The sequence below is a fragment of the Dermochelys coriacea genome, chromosome 7 (genome assembly GCF_009764565.3).
Source record: "Dermochelys coriacea isolate rDerCor1 chromosome 7, rDerCor1.pri.v4, whole genome shotgun sequence".
Taxonomy (NCBI): Eukaryota; Metazoa; Chordata; order Testudines; family Dermochelyidae; genus Dermochelys; species Dermochelys coriacea.
The window spans coordinates 69,195,479-69,221,834 of record NC_050074.1 but is presented as its reverse complement, the minus strand read 5'-3'; the positions used below and the strand labels follow the sequence as shown (position 1 = coordinate 69,221,834).

The 26,356-nt window shown below is 43.3% G+C and overlaps 1 protein-coding gene across 7 annotated transcripts; it reads right to left on the bottom strand.

The window, feature by feature from the left end:
* Positions 1-1,773: 1,773 nt before the first annotated feature.
* Positions 1,774-26,356, bottom strand: PRXL2A (peroxiredoxin like 2A). Of its 7 annotated transcripts, XM_043518972.1 has the most exons (7): positions 26,187-26,354; positions 20,259-20,413; positions 13,163-13,342; positions 11,453-11,547; positions 6,065-6,205; positions 4,750-4,914; positions 1,774-2,243 (listed from the first exon to the last, which is right to left on the bottom strand). In XM_043518972.1, exons 2-7 carry the CDS (start codon positions 20,266-20,268, stop codon positions 2,136-2,138), a joined length of 699 nt encoding a protein of 232 aa, XP_043374907.1. In that variant the 5' UTR covers positions 20,269-20,413; positions 26,187-26,354; the 3' UTR covers positions 1,774-2,135. The 7 variants fall into 7 exon arrangements, with proteins under 7 accessions (XP_043374907.1, XP_038267288.1, XP_038267286.1 ...); XM_038411360.2 differs by lacking the exon at positions 20,259-20,413 and having other exon boundaries at positions 26,187-26,356; XM_038411358.2 differs by lacking the exon at positions 26,187-26,354 and having other exon boundaries at positions 20,259-20,482.

The following is a 26,356-nucleotide window of genomic DNA, read 5'->3' as shown; positions in this document are numbered from 1 at the left end:
ATAGACCCGAATCAGAGATGGACTGCTGTTCTAACAATATCACTGTCTCAGTCTTAAGCTGTCTTTTTAAATTGGGAACTGTGTGCAAAAAGTGCATCCCAACCTCCATTAATGATCTCACATGTCAGACAGGGTTACACCGAGTGAAGTCAAATGAAATGACTAGCTGATGTAGAAGCTGTGCTGCATTTGGACCCCTCACTAAGGATAGATTAAAAAAAATTTCAAAATAATGGCAGTAAGCAAGAGATGGGCTCAAGTATGGCTTTCAAATCAAATGTCTTAGTAAACATGTGGGTACCAAATTTTAGATGCCATAGGCTCACGTACATCCTCTTCACCAAGGAAAAACGAAAAGGTGGGTACAGACAGAGGTTTAGTCAAAATAATTCTCTCTGGGAGGAAGTATTTAAAAAATAAAGAGAGTCCTGAAGAGTGTCATTTAAACACTGTGAGAGTTTAAATAATCTAGATATGCCAATACTAGTCTGCAGCGGCTGGGAAATTTTAGATTTCTTTGAAATTGCCTTTTTTAGCTGCCACGAATAGACAAGAAGAGATCTCTCTCCACTGAGTTGAGAACGCACTAAATGAAGAAACACTGACACCAAGGTAGCAAGAGTGACATATGCCACAGTCAAATTTAAGGCTCTGTTTTCAGAGCTGTTAAATATCCACTCCTCCATTAAAGTCAATGGAGTTAGGATTCATAGATTTTAAGGCCAGAAAGGATCATTATGATTATTTAATCTAGGGGTTCTCAAATTGGGGTTGGGACCTCTGGTGGGGGGGTCACAAGGTTATTACTTGGGGGGTCATAAGCTGTCAGCCTCCACCCAAACTCTGCTTTGGCTCCAGCATTTACAATTGTGTTAAATATATTTTAAAAGTGTTTTTAATTTATTGGGGGAGGGGGCGGTCGCACTCAGAGGCTTGCTATGTCAAAGGGCTCACCAGTACAAAAGTTTGAGAACCACTGATCTACTCCAACCTTATGCCATAAACCCAAGACATAGAACTGCACTCAGTAATTTTTACATCAGCCCAATAACCTGTGGCTAGGCTACAGCATTTCTTTTTTAGAGAGTTCTAGTCTTAATTCAAAAGACTCCAAGTGATGGATAATCTGTCACATCCCTTGCTAATCTGTTCCAATTATTAATTGCCCTCCCTGTTAAAATTTTCCACTTTGAGTGATCAGTACCTCTGAAAAACTCAAGCCCTTCATTTCCCCAAAGGAAATTAATTCCTTCCCCCAGATTAGGCCTTTTAACAACATACAGCTAGATCTAGATATTTGACTGTACCTGCTATTGTATCTCACATGATCTGAATGCATAATGGCAGGCCCACCTCCCAATATTACAGGAAAGCATGCCAGCAGCCCTGTCACTGTGTTGACATGTTTCACTGTTGCTAACCGATATGCACTTATTCTCTGCTGCATTTAGAATCCTTATTTCACATAGTATTGGGCATGTCCTACCTTGTGGTCATTATCACCACCTTTTAAATATGTCCAATGTTGACTTTTAATTTACCTTACAAATCAGAATATGAAGCATATAACACCATCTTCCTCAAACAAAGCCAATGGCAGAACTACCAGTGAACTCAAAGGGAGCAGGATTGGACCCCATGTGTAAAAACTGTAGCAATCAGACATATTTCTAAGATTCTCAGCGCAAGCAGAAAGGCTGGACAAGTTTTAGTCTCCCATCAACATAGAGGCTTCTAAATATTTTAATAAAATTAGAAATTTGAAAACCAAGACATTTACATAATTTTTATTATCTTTCAACCTCACTTACTCCTGCCTTAGCAATGTCCTACTCCCCAGGCACACAGATATTCTCTTATTTTCCTGGCTCTAACTGGACCTATCTAGGTTATGCCTTAAGATTTTGGGACTAGCCTTTCATTAATGCGGTAAGAGACAAAAAACTAGTAGAAACAGTGGGCACCTGAGGGGCTACAAAGCACAAACAAGTCAGCTACCATCAAAGAGGTTGTTCATTTGTTGACTAATTTCAGAGAAAATCCTCTCGCTGAGCTATTACTGAATAGTCTAAGAAAGCAATTACATTGCATGTTCACATACAGACATTTTCAAGCCAAGACTAAACGTGTAACTACTATTCGGTGTCTGCCGCTTGTGGTTTTATCTTCTCAGCAGCTTCAAGGACAGACTGAAGGTTCACTTTGTCTCCAAATTCTCTCTCTCGATGCTCCAAGAGAACACCCTAGTGAGAGGGAAAGGAAAAACGTGCAGTGATTCCTTTTTATATGGGGATACATTTAAAATAGAATGCAGCATTTAGGAACTCAAAAACGTTGCTTCTCACTTTCTATCTGACTGAGAAACAAGGAGTGAAAGAAGATATCCAATTTCTCAGATACAGGATTAATCAAGTCAACCAAACAATACATGAGTTTTCCTCATATTACTTATGTTAGGGTACATGTTATGCAAGGATACATGTTGTGGCATTTTCCTATAAACTAGGTAAACTCTTCTTACAGTACATTCACGCTTCTATATCAGGAAGATTAGTGCAAATACAAATTTCAAGTAACCTGCTCAAGGCCATGGAAGCACCATTAGGAAGACCCTACCAAATTCATGGCCAAGAAAAATGTGTCATGGACTATGAAATCTGGTTCCCCCGCCCCTTCAAATCTGGTCTTTTGTGTACTTTTACCCTTTATTATAAAGATTTCACAGGGGAGACCAGCATTTCTCAAATTGGGGTTCCTGACCCAAAAGGGAGTTGAGGTGAGGGGCAGGCCACAAGGTTATTTTAAAGGGGCGGGTCACAGTATTGCCACCCTTACTTATGCGCTGCCTTCAGATCTGGGTGGCTGCGGAGTGGCGGCTGTTAGCCGGGCATGCAGTTTTGAAGGCAAATGTCCCGCCAGCAGCAATGCAGAAGTAAGGGTGGCAATACCCATGTCATGCCATCCTTACTTCTGTGTTGTTGCTGGTGGCAGCTCTGCCTTCAGAGCTCGGCTCCTGGCCAGCAGCCCCCGCTCTCGAGCTGCCCAGCTCTGAAGTCAGCGCCACAGCCAGCAGCAGAGCAGAAGTAAGGGTAGCAGTACTGCAACCCCCCCCCACATAATCTTGTGACCGCCCCACAACTCCTTCACGGGTCAGTCCCCCTAAAATTACAACACTGTGAAATTTCAGATTTAAATAGCTGAAATCATGAAAATTTACAATTTTTAAAATCCTATGACTGAAATTGACCAAAATGGACCCTGAATTTGGTAGGGCCCTAATCATTAGGCTCTAAGCACATTTAACCAAAACAGCAAGTTAGAAGTTCCTGTAACACACAGATATAGCAAAAGTAGATTTACAGTAGACTGTGTATACATGACATTTGTTGCATACTTTATATAAGTTTATTTATACCTTGGGAGCCCCCACTCTTCGGAACTTTCGAGACAGACAGACACCCCCATTCTAAATCTTGCTTTGACAATCTGTGCGATTACTGAACAAGCAAATGTTTCTTGGCAACATCAATTACCCAGGATTAAATTTCCAAGATGACTAGTCATTTTTTGGGTGCGCAACTTGAGACAATTTAAAGGGGGCCTGATTTTTTTAGAAGATGCTGGCCTGCCACTTTTGAAAATTTAAGCCCAAGTTTTTTGCTGTTTTAAATCACAATTTATTAAGTCTGCTACATATTTATCTCTTAAATTTTACAAAACCATTTGATAAGATAATACTATACAGTAAGTCTTTGGGATGTTATATTTAAAGATGGACCCCAAGTTGGATCTAGAGATGATTTTTCCCAAAATTTGATGGTAGTTAAATCCAGACTTCTAGTTCAAGCCCATCTTTCAGGTATATTGTACTATGTTGTTTTGTAAACAAACTGAGGATGGTTATCAAAAACATGTATTGATCATTCGTTCCACACAGTGTTTGATTTGAGTCAACGTTGTCATGAAATCTTTGTTTAAGAACATGAACGAATAGCAACAATATTTAGGACTGAGGTTTCCCACCCTCACACACATCATAACCAGTAATGGGAGATCACTTATTTGGTGCAAAGTCACCCCAAAATTTTAAAATTAAAAATGAGATGTCATTACCACGGGCACATCCACCAGCTGAGCAGAAAGTTATGTGAACTGACAATTGTAATTTTTAAGAGAATGGGAGTGGAGAGCATCATCAGTGGAGAGCAGCAGATAGAAAATCTCCTTAATGGGTAACAGAGTAGCAGCCGTGTTAGTCTGTATTTGCAAAAAAGAAAAGGAGTATTTGTGGCACCTTAGAGACTAACAAATTTATTTGAGCATAAGCTTTCGTGAGCTACAGTTTGCTTCATTGCATCCGATGAAGTGAGCTGTAGCTCACGAAAGCTTATGCTCAAATAAATTTGTTAGTCTCTAAGGTGCCACAAGTACTCCTTTTCTTAATGGGTAAGTGTCAGAACATTTGGAAGTAATTATGAGAGATTTGTTTTCAAGGACAGCGAGCTGACTGAAGTTTATGTCAAGCATTGGAAGATGTTCTGTGAACATCACTGCACAAGACAAGAGATGCCCCAAGCCCATAACTAGAACACAGTGCAGGGCAGAAATTAGCGACTGTGGTCTTGTCATATTCTAAGAGCAAGTGGCTAAAGCAGGAGGCCTTTGGGCTCTCATAGGGGCATGAAGGAAACTGAAGGGAAGAGCGGAGGAAGAAGGAAATAAAAAAACCTCCCGAAAGCCATGCAGTACCTGCTTCCCAGCACCAATCACATAAACTCCTCCCAGGATGAACCCTTCTCCTTCCAGGTTACCACCGTATCCATTCTTCCAAGCGCGAAGGAAGTTCTGCCAAACTCCTAGGCGGATAAAACCCATCAACAGCATTTTTCGCTTGTGAGGACCATAGAACTTTTTCTGTAGGAGGACAGAAAGAAAACTCAAACAAGAAACAACAGTGACAGAGGAGACTTCCCTAACTGTAATCAAGGCAGCCATCAAGCCTCTGCATTCAGAACGGTTTCTAACAAGTAATATTTGGGTATACCGAAATGAATGATGCCTTTAATAATCTTATCAGGACAGAAGTTCCTTTAAAACAGTAAGAGGTCACCTACTTTCCACACAATCAGCAACATCCAGTTGTTTTTGTCTCTGCTGCCATTCCAGATTTATGGAGCTGATCAGCCTACTACATTCGCTTCCTGGACATCTTGACTGGTGATAATAGGAGCGTGTTTTTCAATGAACAGATTTGTTTTGAAACTACTGGGCAGAACTCCCTTTAGAATAGCTTGTCTTGTTTCATGTGCTGGAGAAAAGGGACAGGGTTGCCACCTCCCACCATTTTATTACCAGTCTCATTATATTGTTTTTCCTAAAGTCCCCAGCTTTTGGGATCATGCAATTGAGAGACCTGAGTATTCACTCAAGACACTGTTCCTAGACCTCAGTGTTGGAGAGAAGTTGGGAAACATGACACCAAAAGATCCAAAAACAACAGAAGGCAAATAAAAGAACCATATATCATGATTTCTAAACTCACCTCAAGATTTTGAGGGCGTGACGCACGATTTCTGAATTCTTGTGTTTGGCAACAGCCTAAGTTTTCAGTAAACATAGCAACAAGCAGTTCTATTCCTACCATTTGTTGTTCTTAGAATGTTGCACTGCAGCTAATGAACTTATCATACCCTTCTATTTTATTGTTAGTCCTTGGCTTTAATACCAGGCTAATTAGTAGATAGTGCAGCCCAGTGCAAGAAAAGAAAAATATTTGGCATGATCTCACTGTTTGCTTAGGTGTGTGGGGGGAAAAAAATCATGCAATAACATGTCAACTGTACATAGCAGAAAGACAGCTGAGCTTGTAAACTGATCAACCTTATATAGAGAAAAATCTAAGCTAATTAACTTCTTAAGATACAAAAGGCTATTAAATCAGTTTCCAGATACCCAAGTTTCATTCAGGCCACACTATGCAGATTGCTTGAAAAGGCTTGGTGGATACAGATGCTGACTCAAGATAAGAGTCTTGCTTAAAACAAACAGTGCAATACAAACATACCTTTTCATCCAGAAATATTTCCCCTTTGAAATAATGCTGAAAATCCTCCACTTCAGTCCCAATCTTTTCTTTCACAACAGCATAGAGGGGGATGCCAAGTTGGTCAAGCTGAGGTTTCAGAGAGGACAGCTCAGAAGCCTCCTAAAAGACAATGAGTGTGATGCCAGATTTAACCACTGAATGGAAGTCTGAAACACTCAACATTTGGCACGTAGCCACTTAGGTGGATGGTAGCTAGAGGTACAAACTGGGTGCAATGAAGTGTAATAAACAGGGCATATGAGGGAGTTCTATTCCTAAGCCTTCTGTTGGCACAGAGACATCTTCACCAGAGATGAAGATGTGATTGCAGTGTGGTCAGGTATATGCACACTAACTTTAATCTAGATGGTGCAGCTAACAGTAGGTATGTATTCAGTTGCTGGCCTGTGCAGAGATCCATGCTACTGCATATTCACTGCTATTGTTACCCATGCTAGGTAGATTAAAGCTAGTGTAGGTATGCTTACCTCTCTGAATGAAGGAGTGATTGCACAGTACCCTTACTAGGGCTGACTTCACTAGGAAAGGGGAATAGTTTTAAGTATGTATTTGCTAAAATCCTAGCAAAGTGTAAAGCGAAAGTATTAATTAAGGCTATAACTTGCCATGTCCATTCTAGGATTTTAGCATTTGTTAAACACACACGTTCTTTCCTAGTGAAGATATAGCCACTGTGTGCAAGTCAATTAGCCTCTCTGTGCCTCAGTTTTTCTACCTGCAAAATGGTGAATAGGCATCAATGTACCCTTTTCATGCTGCAGATCAAAGAGTGATATGCAGCTCTTATTACACAAGGGAAGAGGAAAAAATGAGTTATTTTTTTTTAGCACATACTGTGAAACTCTGTTTCTTCTGCATGCTCCTTCAGGATACCAGAAGTTATACTGCTTTACGTGTCCCAGGCAATGTGATATATTCCTGGGAGAATTCTGTGCTACTGCACATGTGCATAATTAATGAGCCACACATTTTTAATTTTTTGTGCAGAAAAAAAGCTTATGTCGAAATGTTGCTGCAGTTCTGCCTTTTGCCTACCATAGGACGCTGTAGCAATAGAACACAGCAGCAGCTACCAGCCAGCTAGGGAAGAGAAACAGCCTGCCTTCTTTGCAGTGCCTGTCAGGCCACATCAAGAGACGAGGTTATGAGGAGACAGACAGACTGGGGTGCTGGGGGAGGTCAGACAGGGTCAGGGGCTGAATGGGAGTGGAGGAACAGGGCCACAGGGGAGAGGGAGGTGCAGGGCCACATGGTGATGGGGCAGGGGATGCAGAGCTACATAGGAACAGGGGAGTGGCTGGGTGGGGGCACAGAGACACATGGAGAAGGGGGAGGGGTGCAGGGCCACATGGAGATGGGGGGGAGTGGGTGTCAGTGAGGGTGCATGGACACACGTGGACAGGGAGTGCAAGAACACATGGGGGTGCAGAGGCAGATGTGCCTGACTGAATGGGAGAGGCTAGGGGGTCTGCCAGGGTCTACATGGGGGAAGCTCCCTGACAATACCTCCCTGCCCCACAAACAAACCTGTTCTATACTTTTCCCATCCATATCCAACAACCCTCCACATTCACACCCAGGCTCTTTCCCGCAAATTAACTTCCCTCTCCCTCAGCTCCTCTGTTACCCTTGACTCCCCCAAGCCTTTGCATTGCTTCTGAGGGGTGTGGTAATACAGTTCTATATTATAGTTTAAGTGAATTATTACTCAGATTTCTGTCTTAATGTGCCTAGTAAGGAATCTATCAGGGTGGATAAAAATCAATTATTTAAAAAAAATATATAAGGTCAATCCCTTACTTCTCTCTAAAAGTGCAAAGTTTCAAAAAGTTCAATGAATAGAAGATTGTTGGGGGCGGAATAGATCTGGACAACAAGACGACGTCTGGAGATAAATGTGAGAAGCGATGGACATATGCTTGTTTCGTTAAAATATTATATGTTTGCTGTTGAAGAAAAAAAAATCCAGAATACTTAATGTTGTTGTTTTAGTTAAATAAAAAAATTTAAATGTCTGCCTGGTGATATTCTCCTCCTAATACAGCATGGCAAGAAAATCCTCCAACTATTAATGATTAAGCTGTTGAATTGGAGATAGTTCACCTCCCAATGACTTCATAAATATCTGCTTCAATTACCTTTGGTAAATGAAATAACACACATTCATTTTCTGATATAGCTGTAAAACTAATCTGAAAAGTTTTCAAAATAAATCACTGTTTAAAAATATATAGTGTGTACCTTCTAAAAATGAAACCTACATCTATCTCTGAGTTGTGAAGAATATGTATTAAGGTTATAACAACCAACAACAATGCACTTTTATGTAGTGATTTAAATCAAATCCACCCTGGAATCTCTATGTCAAAAAACATTTCCTGAATCTTTTTTGTTGTCTGTATTGTTACAAACATATTTGCTGAGAGGTATTTTGAAATAAATGACCAAAAATAATTGAAACTGGTGTGATTATATTGTGTTAATTTGACAAATAAAATATGCAGAATTTTAAAATACTGTGCACAGAATTTTTCATCTTTTGTTGCAGAATTTTTCATTTTTTGGCATAGAATTCCCCCAGGAGTAGTGATAGCAGCAGCAACACCAACCCATCTATGGGTTTTCCACACTGCAAAAGCAGTTTATGGAGGGGGAAAGTTTTTCTCCAGCATCTCCTAGCTTCCAGTGCCAGTTCCAATATGGAAAAGATGTAACAGAGAGAGTGGCTGAGGGGGTTTTGTGCCTTTTAAGGGAGAATATGGCCTTTGCTATGCAAAATAACTCCGACACTAGACTTACTGCTTAAAGGGCACAATCTGCATACAACCAGTTTATGAGAAAAATGACTGAATTGCCTTGACTCAACCAAGTGTTGCCATAATTTAGGGAAGATATCAAGTGTTCCAAGTAGAACACTCAGGGGAAGGCAGATGGCAGAATTCACAGACATTACAAGGCAGATGTCAACAGGACAGAGTGAGTCTGTGTAAGGGTAAGGACAGAGCTCCAATCTGCTACTGCCAATCCCCACACAGAAAGCTCAGAGGAGATAAAGAGAGGAAATGAATAAGCATGAATCAGCTTTATGACAGTCAGTGAGTAGGGAATGGGAGGCATACTTAATACTCCCATTTTTGAATATATCCTTCAAGGAATGTAGCAAAAGCTCATTGGACTCACTCCACCAGTAGCCCCCCCCCCCCATCTGTTTGCAAAGTTCTGTTAATTCTTTGCTGTTTTCCCTAAACCAAATGCTTGGACTCTCTTCCTACAATAATTAAGCAAAACTCCCAGATAACTCAGCATGCACCGTCCACCATACAGTACTCACTTTAAACAAAGCCATCTCTCTATTCCATGATAGTTGTCTAAAATTCTGAAACATGATGCTGCAGTCCATTACTGTAGTTTTGCTTATAAAAACAAAAAGCTCCCCCACAATCAGAAACCCATGTACCCTCAGTAGCTTGGGGGTCAGAAGCCCTAGCACATAGGTGGAAGAAAAGAGGCAGAGAAAGAAGTCAGAGTCTGCTTGGCTTTTTTAACTCCCATCAAAGAGGATAATACAGCTGTGCCCTGCGCTTAGCAACACGTGCCCACACAAGAGAACAAACCACTCCCTTGGGCAGGGTATGCACCCGGTCGGTGTAAATGAGAGGGAGAGCAGACTGAACAGCAGCAATTCCCATGCGGGGAGGAGAACCTGGCTCTGCCTCTCGCTGCCAGCTAGCAAGCCAGGTTTACACCAGAAACAGATTATTTCCTCCCCCATCCACACACAGCAAGCAAGGGGCGGCCAGTAAGAAAAGTCAGTCTGGGACAGTTCCCTCCCTGGTCTGCTCATGGGGTGTTGCAGCAGCTACACCTCACCCCTTACTCGGGACACAGTGAACATTTGCAGCATAGCCTATGGCATTCAGCATACCGCTGGCCTTTTTGCCCACTTAAATCACAGTATAATCATCAGCAAAACCAATGGTTAAACAGTAGTTTTCTTTTCCAAGTCCATCTCAAGGGCCAGCCCCTTCCTAGTCAGAACCACAAAGTAGAAAGAGCAGCAAGAGACTGACAGCGAGTTAGTCTCAGATCACCAACTTTTCCTCCTAAGTTGGCAACCTGCTCCCTCACGTTTACATAGATATTTTTAAGATGCATATTAAAACTTGGTTAAAAGAAGTACATTTTATGACAGTGAAGACTGCTTACTGTCAGGGGACTGGATGGTTTAGGGGATACATGATGGTATACAGAGCTTTTACCTTCTAGGTCACTGGTTCATCTCATGTAACCCCATGTGCCCCCCCATGCCTTGCCTCTGTTTGGAGTGGGCAACCCCCACCAAAAAAAACTGCACCCATGGTTGCCACCCCACAGTTTCCCTTTGCTTCCCTGCCATTTTCTGCAGGGAAACAGGAAATCTGGGGTGGGAGTGTTTTCAGCAGACACACAGTCCTGTAGAATCCCCCCAGCAGTAAGGGCCTGTTCCATGATCACAGTATTTCAATCTGTCTCTTTCCATCAGAACTAAATTCACTGAAGCATACAATGCTTTCTAATATTATGCGGTGTAGGGACTATTAGGGTTGCTAGACTAATTGCTCTGTTTTACTAACTGGTGAGCGATAACATAATTGCTATGGTGGAAATATCCTAATAAGTGACCAAAATATAAGGCAGGTTTTACATTCAGCAGACTACCGAACAGATCGTGAACAGCAAATGTGTGAACAGCAGGCTTTTCCTTCCTCCTTTTGAAAGAATGACTTTAATCTCCAGGAAATAAAACTGGAGCAACTTGGTGATAGATTTCATAGTAGCAGCCGTGTTAGTCTGTATTCGCAAAAAGAAAAGGAGTAGTGAGCTGTTGCTCACGAAAGCTTATGCTCTAATAAATTTGTTAGTCTCTAAGGTGCCACAAGCACTCCTTTTCTTTTTGGTGATAGATGTTTCCCAATCCCACACAATGCTGCTTTGTCAGTAAACCGTACCTCCAAGATTCCTGCTAGTCCATTTCTTGGCTTCTCTTGACCACAGACCACATATCTAGTCATTTATTTTGGATCTGCAGGGCCAGATTCTCATCCCATGTTAATCAGCATAACCCCATCACAATCAATGGATGTATGCTGATTTACACCAGCTGAGAATTTAGCCCATAATATTGACAAATGGGAACAGAGATAAACAAGGCTCATTTTCACTTGGGAGCAAATCTGGGATTGGAAACAAGATTTTCAGATATGCAAAACTTGTGCTTTAGCTGACTGCCTCCCTGGACACATCCAACACAAAGACATGTAACTAGAGCAAAACTCTCTGAATTAACGCCCAAGCCCATCACAATACCTCTCTGCACAAAAAGCATCCAGGTCTCCGCACAGCCATGATCACTGCACCATTCTTCTTCCATAGCTCACCTGCCTTGAATGTTCTCTCTTCTGCTTAGAAGGGAGAAATAGCATGAATTATGGCATCTATTTACATAACTACAAATTCTGATGAAGAACACTAAGCACGGTGAAAGATTCCCAGTTCAGTATTCCATGTGGGTTTATATTCTAATCAAGACAGAGGGGGAGATTTTCAAAGAGTATTTAAATTCCAATTAAACGTATTTAAAAAAGTCCATTTTAAAGTATCAGTTTTATCAAGATCCCTGAATTTATAGCACTTTTCAAAGACAGGTATGAATTGTCATCTCTAGTTTTGCACATGGGAGTCAGCTCCCAGCTCTGCCAAACATCCTAACTTTCCATCCCCTGGTTGGTTGCCTCCAATTGTATTTATTAGAGGGGCATATTTTGAATAATATTGCTTATGTTTGGAAACAAGAGCTACTGCCACAAACAGCGGCCCATCAGTTTGTGCCATAGAATGAAACCCCTCTCATTTTGAGATTTTAAATATTGCACTGTGTTATACAAGTTTTGTGCTAGTATAACTCTACTGAACTCAACAGTCAAACGTAAGCAATGCAGAATCAGGCCTTATGTCTGGACATAGCATTATGGTGTATAAGTTACTTCCCACTCAAGCACAAAACATCCTCTTTCAGTCCCCCTGCGTACATCTGTGAATTATATGTCAATATGTTCACTTGAATTTTTCCCCCACCCTGCAGTAACAGGCAATTAGACAGTGAGAACTCTAAAGAGGCATTCTCTGTTTTAACCTGTATCGACTCCTGCATGTGACCTTGCACACCTGAATAATTCTCTGCCTTGTTTTGGGCTTTTGTAATAGAATTAAACTGCACAGCACCTTGGGGAAGGGTTTTTAATTTTTTGTTTATGTTTACTCTGAGTCTGTTTTCACCCTTTAGCGCCTATCATCAGGTATGTGATGGTTTGGACAGGCTGGAAAAACATGCTCTTTGTGAAATAAGCAACAAATCAACAGAAAAAAAAGTTTTGTATCTGTTAGGCAAAAAAATTATCTAGCTGACATGAAAAATGATCAGAAAGTAGAGAAATCTGCAAAAGATGACACAGAACCATGGAACTGTAGAGGAGGCCACATGGCCTAGTGGAGAGAGCACAGGATCGGATTCAGGCGACCTGGTTCTATTCCCGGCTCTGCCACCGGCCTGGTAGTTGACCTGGGCAAGTCACGTCACCTCTCTGTGCCTCAATTTCCCTATCTGTAAAATGGGGATAATAATACTGACCTCCTTTGTAAAGTGCTTTGAAATATATGGATGAAGAGTGCTAAATAAGAGTTGGGTATTATCATTCATCTGGCAGCCATTCACTCAAAATTAGATGCATCTTATTTTTTCACTTCAACACCATCCTTCCCTTCTCAAGAAGAGTCAGCTATTTTCCACAACACTTACTGAAGCAGGGAAAGACAAGAGTGGTTTGGTGCCCTCCCTGAACTGCTAATACATAGGGTCTAGCCAGGTACAACTATCTCTTCCAAACACACTCCCTTCTCCTAGGAACCTTTGTTTTCAATCCTGGCCTAAAATGATAAGATTAGCTCTACCTAGGTACTTTTATAAACTCCATCGCTGTAGAAAATGAGCTCAGTTTTCCAGGGAAATCCAATTCTTACCTTCTCCCAGAGATTTTAGCTCGGTCGTCTCTAAAAACTCCAACGAGGCTACCTCTGGTTTGGAGAGAAACAAGTCGGTGTTAGCAAGAAGAATCCCTGTCACAGCTACGCCAATAGCCCCAAGGCCGATAGACCACATCCCCATGGTGAAGAGCTCCAAGTCTGGCAGGGAAGACATTTCTGAAAATAAGAGGAAGAAAGAATTATTCCAGCTGCTGGAGAGTCGAAGGGGAGGGGAGGGAGGGATAGGTAGGAGAGTTAAGAAGAAGAAGAAGGAGAAGGAGAAGGAGTCAGCCAGTGGTGCCCAACCTTATTACACCTAAGCACAATCTTATCTGGCCAAACTGATTCTACATATTTTAATAAGATTTAAAATCACCTGTATTGACTTACAAAATAAGCTGAACTTAAGATGTATGTATTTAGATAGGTTGTTTCTATGTACAGTATTGTCTATTTATATACCTGTGTAAACTAAAATGACGTAAACATGACAACAAAACACTAATGAATTGGCCATTAGTATATTGTGTTGAAGCAAGCTGCGGGCCTTATGAAATACCCTGGTGGGCCGTGTACAGCCCGTGGGCCATAGGTTGGGGATCCTTGGATAACACCTTTTGGCATAAGTAAAAGGGTTGTCTGATGGTTAAGGAGACCTACATTCAATTCAAGCTCTAACCCAGACCTCCTCATCAGTAAAATGGGGTATTACTACTTCCCTGCCTCACAGAGATATGGAGAATAAATACAGACTGTGAGGCATTCAGCTATTGTGGCATTCTGCTGTGTAGAATGATTGTTAGAAAAGGGATTCCCTATGTTCTGGGCCAAGGTGCTCGAAGCACCACAGGTCCGGCAGGAGTACTCTGAGAAAAACGAGGCTTACACACAGCTGTGAGTTATTGGCTTTACTGAAGGTTAGTGACCCACCCGCAACGGGGACTCCAAGAGTTGCAGTTACGGAGGCGGGGAACCCAGCACATCAGAGCTTTGCCTGGGATGGAGTCCAACCGAGGGGCAGACAGTTAGCGTGAATAAGCACTACATAAAAACAGCTTATGAATATAGAATTAGGTACTTTTTAAAGGGGGGCTTTTTGCTACCTGGTGAAGGGCCATGCAAAGCAGCTGTGTTTTTTTAAGAACTATTTTTATTTTATAACAACAAAGCAGCTATTTATGTACCACAGTAACCTCTCGGCTCGAGAAAGCGGAAGGTCCCTTGCTAGGCCGTAACAAAGTCTTCCGCAGTCCCTTACACCTCTCCCCTCGCTTTCTTGAGCGATGTTAAGGACCATGAAGATACAGTGCGGAGGGGAAACCGCGCACAGCACTGGGAGACTAGGCCACGGCCACAAAGGCAGCAAAAATACAAGCCAAGAAGACGGAAAGAAAACATAGACGTGTTTACATTGTATTGGGCGGGACCTAAAGCATATAAATTTGTATATGTAATAGTTTTATTAATTGTTTTTAGTAAGGAATAGTGCTAAACGAGGGTTAGGTCTGTGCAGATGTTGATGAAACAGGTTTTTATTATGGCACTTATGGCATATGTATGCGGTAAGCAAAATGACGTTGCATTAATAGCACTTTGGGCTAACACTAACTAGGTATTTACGGAGGAGGCGGTAGCTTTTGCAGTGGTGATTCTTATAAGGAGTGCCGCGACAAACGGGAGAGCGAGACCATGTGGGGATAGTTTTCCCCTTTTGGGGGAACGTATGCTTATCCTTCCCCGGTGGTGAGGACTATGGCGGCCTGAGATTTTCGCTGCAGTACTGTCCACCACACATTAGCTAATACGTGCCACTTGGTCTCTCTCACGGCACTGGTTTTTAGACTTACGGGAGATAAGGGAACAGATTACATAGGGCCTTTTTTTGCTTTTATTGCATTGGCCACCGCATTTTAGTGGGCCTTGGAGGTTTTAGCTTTTGTGTGGGTGTTTGCCCAATGAGCCCCTCTGGCCGTGCAACGTGTATAGTGCAGGAGTTGCTGCCAGAGCGCCGCTCCCCACAGGGGCCGGCCTGCAAGTTTTTAACCCTTTGCTTTTTACGCAGTTATTTATGTTTGGAGGCTTTTGTATAATATTTAGCTGTTTGTATTTATTAATGTCAACACGTGTTGGATTTTTTTTTGGCCAGCAAATTGCTAGGGGTACATAGGGGCGTCGATCCCCTGTCTCCCTCCTGTATGTGGCCGCCGCGACACACGGAACAGAGGACCTGTCACACCCTTAATATGGGCGCGGCAATTTTTATTTGGTTGGCAGAGCAGAGAGCTCCGCTGGCTTGGTTCGTTTTATATATATACACTTTTTTTAGCATTATGTTTGGTAGGGGGAAACTGCATTTACTGCTTATATAAATTTGCCGTTGGCTTTTTATTGATTTTTTTTTGTGAGAGACACCAGCCTGCAAGAGATCTAGCCACAAGGTCTTTCAGGGCACCCGCAACTCCCCTTTCTCCTGTCCCCCGCCTTGCTGCCCCTTCGCAGCCCGTACGGCTCTTGGCCTAGCACCCGCCAAGGCTGCTTCCAATTGCATAAGGGTGGCTGCCAAGTCTCCCACGCGCCCATTCCCTGCCATGACGACCACGAGGAGGGAAGGTTTTAACTTATTAGGGGCCAGGCGCAACACTGTGGCTTTAATTGATTTTGTTACTGGTACATTGTTTGGCCCCATCTCCCCGCCCGTGGAGAAAGCCCTGGCCATTTCTAATTGACTGAGGGCTTGCACTTTTTTTGGAACGGTTTTTTAGGGGCGCACCGTGCTTTTAATTTTTTTACCGAGGGGTAGGCCGCCGCCACTGCAGCCGCCAGCCAGCGGTACAACGAAGGTCTTTCGATTTTTTGTCCCCTGGCCTGCGGCGCCTTTGCCAATTGTGCACATACCTGAGAGTTTTGCGATAGGACCCCCAACTGTTGAAATTTATAAGAAAGCAACAAAACCGTGTTACCTGCATTGTCCCAGACCCTTATGAGCCACTGCAGGACGCTTTTTCCGGGCTCCTGTCAGAACGTTTTTATAATTTTCTGCAACTTACTCGTTTTAAACGTACAGACAACTTCTGGTTGTAGGACGCCTTCTTGCACCCGCAACTCCCAGACCAGAGCCACAGCAGGGGACTCCTCCCCCCCCTTGTCCGAGGAGTCCCAAATATTCCCATCCCAAGTCTCAGGGTCCCAGGAGGGGGCAGCGGTCACCACACGCACCTGGGCAGTGGTTACCAGCTGCTGCCCATGCCTGAGGCGCCTTTTATTCGCTACCCGGGCAACCAAAACTTTGCAGTGTCGTGTTAGCTCCTGGGCGCGCTCCACCTGGAAGGTGACAACTTCTTGAGCCACGGCCCAGGCCTCTGCCTGCGCCGTGCATTCCTGAGGGTTTTTTTTAGTGCTTGCTGTAAGCGGAGCACCTCCTTGTCCTGGGTCCGGACGGCGGTCTGCAGGAGCCACCCTAGCTCCCCCATCGCCTGCCTCTTCATCCCAGAGCGCCGGTTCACTCGTAACCGTTGTAACCCCTCTACCAGCTGCACGGGCGTAACCCCTGCAGCCTGTTGGAACTTCGGCCAGTCCGCCGGGGCAGCCCACCCGGCCATAATCCGTGCTACCGGGCCCCCAGCTCTCCGTCGGGGGCCATCCTGATATGCGCTGTAGGGACAGCGACGGCTTCCCCACTTCCCCTACCTTCAGCCAAAGCGGCATCGCTTCTCAGAGTACCTTGCTCGTTGCGCCAAATGTTCTGGGCCAAGGTGCTCGAAGCACCACAGGCCTGGCAGGAGTACTCTGAGAAAAACGAGGCTTACACACAGCTGTGAGTTATTGGCTTTACTGAAGGTTAGTGACCCACCCGCAACGGGGACTCCAAGCGTTGCAGTTACGGAGACGGGGAACCCAGCACACCAGAGCTTTGCCTGGGATGGAGTCCAACAGAGGGGCAGACAGTTAGCGTTAATAAGCATTATACAAAAACAGCTTATGAATATAAAATTAGATGCTTTTTAAAAGGGGGCTTTTTATTATTTGGCGAAGGGCTATGCAAAGCAGCTACTTTTTTTAAGAACTATTTATATTTTGCAATAACATAGCAGCTGTGTCCTTTAAGAACTATTTTTTATAATAACAAAGCAGCAATTTATGTTCCACAGTAGCCTTTTAGCTCGAGAAAGCGAAAGTTTCCTAGCTAGGCCGTAACAAAGTTTTTCGCAGTCCCTTACACCCTAACTACAGTAATGAAAGAGGACATTAGGATTACTCAGCAATGCATGTTAAGCCATTACTGTAAAACATGGCAGATGGTTGGGCTACCATGGGTCCTGCCTTTTTTGGTCTTGATATATAAAAAAAGTTCAGTGGATTTTGCAAATATGCTACAGTGCATCTATGAGAGAAAGAACTACAGAACGTCAAGATACAGTTCAGCATAAATGGCTATCTCTGCTTCAACCCTAAACTGAAGACAGAGCAGAGTGAAACAGAGCAGATGTGTCAGTTCAGAGCACTGATGCAGAAACATCTAAGCCTTTGACATAATTCAGATCACAGTATATGACCCAGATTACAAATACACTCCAGACAGCACCTACTGCCCGTTAAGGCCTCTGCAATTTAGCCTTGATAACTAGATTCCACTTATCAGTTCATGCAGACATGTCAGGAACAAACAACTTAACCTTAGCCTGGCTGCTTGAAATAGATAAAGCTGAAATGGAAACAAACTATGCTGACTGTCCCAGACGCAGCCATTGGATGTTATGAACATATCTGCACCTCATCAAAACGTTGGTGCCACTCTCTTGTAGCTCAAATCGTTTTATTAAAGGCTAGACATATCCGTCCTGAAGGGCCTCAAATGCCTCATTTTTACTCCTGCCAACGTTCAAAGAGTCTGCCCAGGCTACCGCTCCTGACAGCACTGTTTCAGTGAGAGAGCAGCAGTTATGAACTTTGCACAGAAGCAAATATAAGCCCGTCATTATTGAAGGGAATAGTGGAATCCAACCAATGAACTAAAAATGGTACAGAAGAAAGATTGATTGGATTTTGTCTGTTATGCATCAAAGTGCTTTGAGGATGGAGATTCCCTGACACCATCTCCTCACTCCCCCTTTAAAGCTAGACTCTCAGTTAGAAGTGATAAAAATCCTAATTCCAGAATTGCTAGTATTTGCTGCAAAACTGTTAAAGGAATTTAGAAGAATTTAATCACTGGATCTATCTGGCTTTAAGATTCTACTCGATAAGTTTATGGAGGAGATGGTATGATGGTAATTAATTGATCTTTAAATATTCAGGGTAAATAGGCCTAATCCTCTGAGATGGGATATTGGATGGATGGGATCTGAGTTACCCAGGAAAGAATTTTCTGTAGTATCTGGCTGGTGAATCTTGCCCATATGCTCAGGGTTTAGCTGATCGCCATATTTGGGGTCGGGAAGGAATTTTCCACCAGGGCAGATTGGAAGAGACCCTGGAGGTTTTTCGCCTTCCTCTGTAGCATGGGGCACGGGTCACTTGAGGGAGGATTCTCTGCTCCTTGAAGTCTTTAAACCACGATTGGAGGACTTCAATAGCTCAGACATAGGTGAGGTTTTTCGTAGGAGTGGGTGGGTGAGGTTCCGTGGCCTGCATTGTGCAGGAGGTCGGACTAGATGATCAGAATGGTGCCTTCTGACCTTAGTATCTATGAATCTATTGCTTTACTCTTCTTGTGCTGCATTCAGTCCCAGCCTCTTACATATCTTGTATTTCAGGACACTGAATGGAAGACAAGGCCAGTTTACACAAATGTAGTGCAGATAAAAGAGCAAGGTCTAGCCAGTTGCATCTCTTCTTTTCAATGTAGAAGTCTTCACTTGATGTTAACCCTGATTTCCCCTATGTGCGTTTTTAGATGCAGTGGCTTTTCAACATAAGGCCATATCGTGATAGTGATTTTTAAATTAGTGATCACCTGTTGAAACTGGTCAGCCAGTGAATGAAGTTTACTAATGCCATTTTAGAAATGCTCTGTAAAACTCTGAAAAGAAATTAACTGAGTCAGAGACCAACTCATTATACAAACTGCCAGAGCTTGTTTGTATAATGTAACCTGATATTGCAAAAAGTATTGAGAGGTCCCTTGAGAGATAAGATTCCATTGGGATCCCCACTGATCCATAACTCTGCTCCACTCAGCCTGTCCTTCCTATAATAAATTAAGAAGTCTGCTATTTAGGTCTGAGTCTTGTCTGGTCCCGTGTAATTATTACCTGTGTGTGGGTGGGTGGTGGATAGTAAAAGCGGAGGTTAACACCCACCAGCTCCTATCTTGCCGGACAGGAGCAGTATTGGACAATTCTTGATTCCTCAGATGATTACTGCCAGTGGCTTGGGCAAATTATTTTTTAAATTACATTTGTTCTTGAAAGATTTCACCACAAACCACTATCCCCTATCATGTCACCCCCTCTTTAAAAAGCCACAGTCAGATCCGCAGCAGGTATAAATGGAGCCATGCTGATTTATATACACTTCAGATCTGGCCTGTAGTTTACAATTTTATAGGAGTTGGTTTTTGTTCCAATAGAAAGGACAGCATTAGCCTGGACCAAGAGACAAAACTTTTTCAGCTATACTGGATTCATTTTGATGTTTCTTTCTTGGATAACAGAAATGCTATTCTAGAGAAACTAAGAGCAAACCTACTGATCAAGTAAACAGGGACATGGAAGAAATAGCTCGCTCCACAATAACATGAAACTCCTGCTTCTGATCAACAGACAGTGAAGTATACTAAATAATGCACATTTCCAGCAGCAACTACCATGATCAATAAAACACTAGCAGACAGAAGAGCTTGAGCCCTGAAACATCTTTTCTACTGCCTAGCAAGTTAGAGATAGTTTTCTCTTTAGTCTCACTGCCCATACACTGTAGCATTGCTTTTTCTATTTCCACAGATCAGTTTCAGCTCTTGTAATGCCTCTCAAAGTGATCCGAAGCTCCACAATATTAATGCTTTTTGATTCAAAGCCATGAAGAGTTTTACATGTAAAAAACCCAAAGCATCCCATTATAGCAGACTGTTAACATTTTAGAATAATGCACTCACCAGAACCCATGTGGCCAGTGTGCACATAAACCTCACCAACTTTAACACTTGAACTCCATTTGAATCAGGAGAGAAACGGGAATGGTCCAGGGGAGAAGGCAGACAGCTACTGTGTGCTACTGCTGGTCCCGAGGAGGTTCCTTAGGCTCTTCCTCCTAAAGAAGGCAGATTAGGTGGGCAGGACCAGGCAGGATTCCAGCAAGGAAACCCTTATGTTACTGACAGTGTGCAAGTCAGAACATTTTTGAGCAATACTCATCACATTCAAATGTGGGTGGATTACAAGATAACAGCTGTCCCTCAAGAGATGAAACTGCTTAAAAGGTATTCCGTTTAAGATGCTACGAAGTTTGAAGTCACCTAAGTTATAATGTTACTCTGGAGGGGTCATAGGCAGCCCAAGGGAACACCATAGCATTGAGGAGAGGGTTCTGTACTATAATGAAGGGGGCTTCATGCAGAATTGTTCTTGAGGATTTTTAATGGTAAATATTCTTCCCCCAACTCCTCAGGTTTTGTTCAATTCTACTTTTAATCTCCCCTCCTCCACAGACTGATAAAGCAATTCTGTGACTCTGGAAACAAAGCAGCACTATTGGAAGGAAGGTTCAACAACATACAAGACCACGTTTTCAGACCACGTTTTCTGGCTGCCTAAAATCACACAATTAACCCTGCTGTGTACTCATCAAGTTACCAGTTTTGCCCGAAGCTTCCATTCAGCACAGAGTTAGTTCACAGGTATTGTCGGTGCTATTGTATGGATTGAATGATGACAAGACATATGATCTGTATGACAGATCAAGTTTTCTTTAAAAAGTACATTCAATCAATAATTCCCTCCCTCCCACCCCCCGTTTCTTGGGATCTCGCATGGCTTCTGATGCTGCAGCCATATATTTTAAGTTTTGTCTACAGTATGCAAACCATTAAGTATGCAATTAGCCACCTTTGAACATGCTTGTGCTCTGACCAGAGCAGGTTCAGCTAACTTGCTGGTTATAATGCCAGCTAATGCTCTACACTGTATAATTTAGTTGTGAATAAGCCTTTTTGTGTGTGTGCTTCTATGTGTGAAGAAGCCATGGTTCTCTAACTTTAAAAAACAAAAAACAAAAACCCAAACTTTCCCATATCAACAGAATAAGAATTTAATTGTTATCAAATATCACTGCCATCTTTAAACAATTACTTTTGTAGTGTATCCATGGCATCTGCAGGTGAGATGACCGCACCAGAGCATGAGTCACTAACCTTCACAAAACACACATGCAGAACAGTATCACTCAACGCGTCAATCGGAGCAAACCAAAAATGGCAACAGTTCCATATATACGCTGGTCTGGCTTACAGTTAGGTTATTCTGAAAATCTCACCACTGGTAGCACCAGTGCAGTTTACCCAGTGCTAGCAACACACACCTACCAACAAGAAAAAAACATACAAGAGAGCTGTAGTAAATCATCCCATACACATGCTAGGAGGTAGGAGCATCTTCACAAGCCTCTACATGTGGCATAGCCACTAGAGAGCGACAAAGCAACACTTAGCATGGGCTACAAACACACGTTAATTTCTGCCTACCTGCAACCAGCATGTAGACTATTCAGCTTTCTAGAAGTCGTATCAAATAAACTCTTGCTGTACATTACCAGATCTATTATGGACTGTCACTCTTTCTACAACAAGAAAAGAAGTACTTGTGGTACCTTAGAGACTAACAAATTTATTTGAGCATAAGCTTTTGTGAGCTACAGCTCACTTCATGGAACACATTCAGTGGAAAATACAGTGGGGAGATTTATATACACAGAGAACATGAAACAATGGGTGTTACCATACACACTGTAAGGAGGGTGATCACTTAAGATGAGCGGCCCACCTTGATTATCATTACAAAAGGTTTTCTTCCCTCCTTCCCCCCCCCCGCTGGTAATAGCTCATTGTGTATATAAATCTCCCCACTGTATTTTCCACTGAATGCATCCGATGAAGTGAGCTGTAGCTCACAAAGCTTATGCTCAAATAAATGTGTTAGTCTCTAAGGTGCCACAAGTACTCCTTTTCTTTTTGCGAATACAGACTAACACGGCTGCTACTCTGAAACAACTCTTTCTACAGAAAGCATTCAGAGGTACAACATAAAAACAAATGAGACAACTGAAGATAATCTTTTAACAAACCGTTGAAGTGCGAACACAAGTGGTTCTCCCACCATGAAGAAGATTTTTATTCATTACTGTTTGAGAACTTTCTCCTTTTAGCAGGTCATTTCCTGTATCAAGCATTCTGATCAGCTAGGTTTTTATACAGCATTCATCAGCATAGCATCTAGTCCAAAAGAACTCCATTGTGTCAAACAAGCAATGCTATGTTCCACCGTTCTTTCAAAGAGAGAGAGTTTGAGGCCAGATCACATGGTCTAACTATTCTCTCTCTTTATAAAAGACTTATGTTAACAAAATCCCTGCTCCTTGGTTTCCCAATCCTCTCCAGGAAAAATATCAACAACAGCAGATCTACCATGGCCCTCTACCCCCCTCACTTATCCAAAGTTTCCAAGCCCCACATGTGGTATTCAAAAAGTGAATGATAATGAGTTAGATACTGTGCTAGGGTGAATGCAGAGCCCTGCTCAGCCACGAAGTGGAAAAATCCTCATTGCTCCTAGGTGGACAGGTGGATGTGAAAAGGGGAGAACTGGCAGAGTGTCCATCTTGTGGGATTTTATGGGCTTGATTTTCAGAAGAGTTGAGCTCCCCAAACTCCAACAGGGGCTGCAGGAGTTCTCTGTACACTGCAGAGCCAAGCTCTATGGAAGCCAAGCTCTGGTGGATAGGCAGGAGCATAGCCAACAGAACCGTAAACTGTGTAGAAACACTGTTCCCAAAAGGCACCCTGAGAGCTCTCTTCTCCTACTTAAATCCCATAGTAGCTGCCATGAATGCAAGTTCAAATTGAAAATTTCCTTCTTTTGCCCTGTGCCTTTTGACTTTTGTGAGTGTGGCTCTATACTTAGGATTTTAGCTTTAGTGTCTGTCACAGTCTCCAAACCCAGGGCGCTAGCAACTGTTTCTTTTGTAAGAGGGAAGAAAGCTCTGTTAATTATTGTTGCACCATTTCTATTATCATTGTTTGTGATGCACCAAGTAAGGCCTCATTGTTCTAGACTCTGTACAGACATGCTGGAAAGAGATAGTCCCTCACAATCAAGGTTGTGACAAGCAATAGATGACAACATGGACAAATAGCAATAGGAAGGATGGGGTAACAGTAATGTGCACAAACTGACATAGTGATGTCATACAAGGTCTTAGGGACCTTGCACTGACACTAAAAGGGTCCTGATGAGGCCCTGTTAGAGTTTACATCAAACATATGTAGCATCTCGGATCCTAACACAGTATGAACTACTCTTTAACAATGCCTAGAATCCCCCTGCTTTCTTTTTATTAATTTTTTGTTATTCAGCATATATATTGTCTAATAAAAGGGAGAATAAGTCATCACAATAAGAGCAGCCTGTAGAAGTAGCTGTTCGATTTCAAGGCCACTGTGAGAGGAGTAGACTGTTTGGTGAAAGGATTATAGCATCAGAAGTAGTTCAGCCAATCACACAAATGACTTGAATTCTGTGCCCGCAAGGGCCAGGGCGGGGGGGAGATACCAGTGAAAGGAGGACACTCAGGCCTAAGAATAGTATGCTATGCTTTATTGAAGGAAGAACTTATGCTCCAATCGGCGTGGGGAGCCCCTAGGATACGCGGAGGGGCTGCAGGGGACTCTGGTCATTCGGGACAGCTGACCAGGCAGGACTCTGCCGTGGGGGGGAGGGAGGGAGGAGTCCTCTGCGGCGCTATATTCTCCACGCTTTATCTCGGGGTTAATTGGGGCCAACAGCTGGTTACATTCTTATATGTATGATTTATGCTTATTACATAAGCAAACTTGTTTACAGGCAAAAATACGCTGAGCTATGCTACAATATCTTTTGACAGGGTCTGTCGGACAAAGTTCATTGAAACTGCCTGCACCCTCTGCTTACATTCAGTCACATACTCAGTCCACCACTTAACTCCTCACCAATCTTCCGCAACCTTACCCCTACAAATTCATTTTATATAATGCACCACTAACACATCAAGAATGGAGATCAGTTTTGCAATCATACAAAAGCGGTGATAAAGTGACAAATTCTGCCCTCAGTAACACTTTGAGGAACAGAAGCAAGTCCTTCAGAGTGGGGACTGTGTCTTTTATATGTTGCACAAAGTTCCATAGGCATTTATGGAACTACACAAGTTTTTATTAGTCATTAAAGTTCAAGTCCTTTGCTCCTTGATACAGGACTCCAATGTCAGTGCAGTGCTGACAGATTTCTGTCAGTCAGTAACAAAAAGAAAATGACAAGTTTTACCTCCACCTCTTTATTTCTCAAGCCAACAGGTTTAAACCTTTTTAGAAGGCAATTCCAAATCCAGTTTTATTGGAGAGTGATAGCTCCCTACTTTGATCATTCAAACACCCCTCTGAATCACCCCCACACTCCTCCAGCAACCACTGTGAAGCAAAGAGCTTGAGCTTTGAAGCTGTTGCAGATTTGCAGATGCCAATGTTTCAAGGGCAAGTCAAGATGCTTTCTTGCAGACTCAGCACTTGGCAACCAACAATCCATTTCAATACATGCCCAATTTCATTGGTGAAAAATTAAATTAAGCAATGTGGTCTGGTTTTCCAATACATGAAAGTTACAAAATTTACTACCAGAAGCCCAAATTACTCCAAGACACAGGTATACCACATGATGCTAGTGTTTCTCTCTTCCCAGCTGAGAGATCTTGTGTAGAAGCCAATGGACTAGAACTCAGGAGATCTGAGTCCAATTCCACTTCTACTACAGATTCCTTAGAATATCAGGGTTGGAAGGGACTTCAGGAGGTCATCTAGTCCAACCCCCTGCTCAAAGCAGGACCAATCCCCAATTTTTGGCCCAGATCCCTAAATGGCCCCCTCAAGGATTGAGCTCACAACCCTGGGTTTAGCAGGCAAATGCTCAAGCCACTGAACTATCCTTCCCCCCATGTGACCCAAGGCAAGATCATTTGATCTCTGAGTTTGACCTCCCCATCTGTCAAATGGGACTAGCAATATCTCCTTGCTCCTATCTATTATCTGTCTTGTATGTTTAGATTGTGAAATCTAGCCTCGGATGCTTGTGTGCATATTGTGTTATCAAAATGGCCTTGGTCCCACATGAGAAAGATGAAGCTTAGCAATGTTGTAGACTGTAGGGAGAGGCAGAGATTGCTGCTAACATACCTCCCCTTACACAATACATTTGCACAAGTCCAGCCTGCCATCACAATTCAAGTCACCAAGCGTTTATCTACTGCACAGCTCTGCTGCTCCCTCCTCCCAATCTCTAACCCTGTTTCTTCAATCGCTCAGCTGATAAACATGGCAGCTTCCTGCGGCAATACATCAGCTAGCCGATGACGAGCCCCTATGCGAGAATAGAGAATTAAATCAACCAACCTCAAGCAGATTTTCCAATCCGATCCTCTGGCCCCACGCTAATTAGACCGTTAAAAGCCCCGCCTAGGATTCAGCCAAGGAGGGTCCCGGTTTCCTGTGGGGAAGCCCTACAAGGAGAGATCGCTCCCCTCCTCCCAGACACCGACCTACAATTTCTAACCCGGTCCCCTTTGTGCTTTATACAGCTCTGCAGGACCGTGCTTCAGCTCCCCTGCCACCTGACATGCGGGGTGCAAGGGACGGAGTCAGAAGAGCCAGCCGCCTCCTTGCACTTTCTGCAGCCGGGCTCGCCAACCCGCTCTCCCCGGCAGGGACTGGGGCTTCCGCCCCCCAGGCACAGCAGCGATCGCTGGGCCCGCCAGCCCCGGGGCGGGGGAGGCCGCCGATACTCACACGGGAGCTGCATTCTGGCCGCACAGGTGCGCAGGGAAGCCCCCGCCGGCGCCTCCTCCCCAGCACCTGCGAGCCCGGCCCCCGCCTCGGCACGTCTGCAGCCAGATCGCTCCCAGCCGCCCTGCAGGTGAGTTAATCAACCCCACGCGCCCCGATTCCCAGGGCAGGAG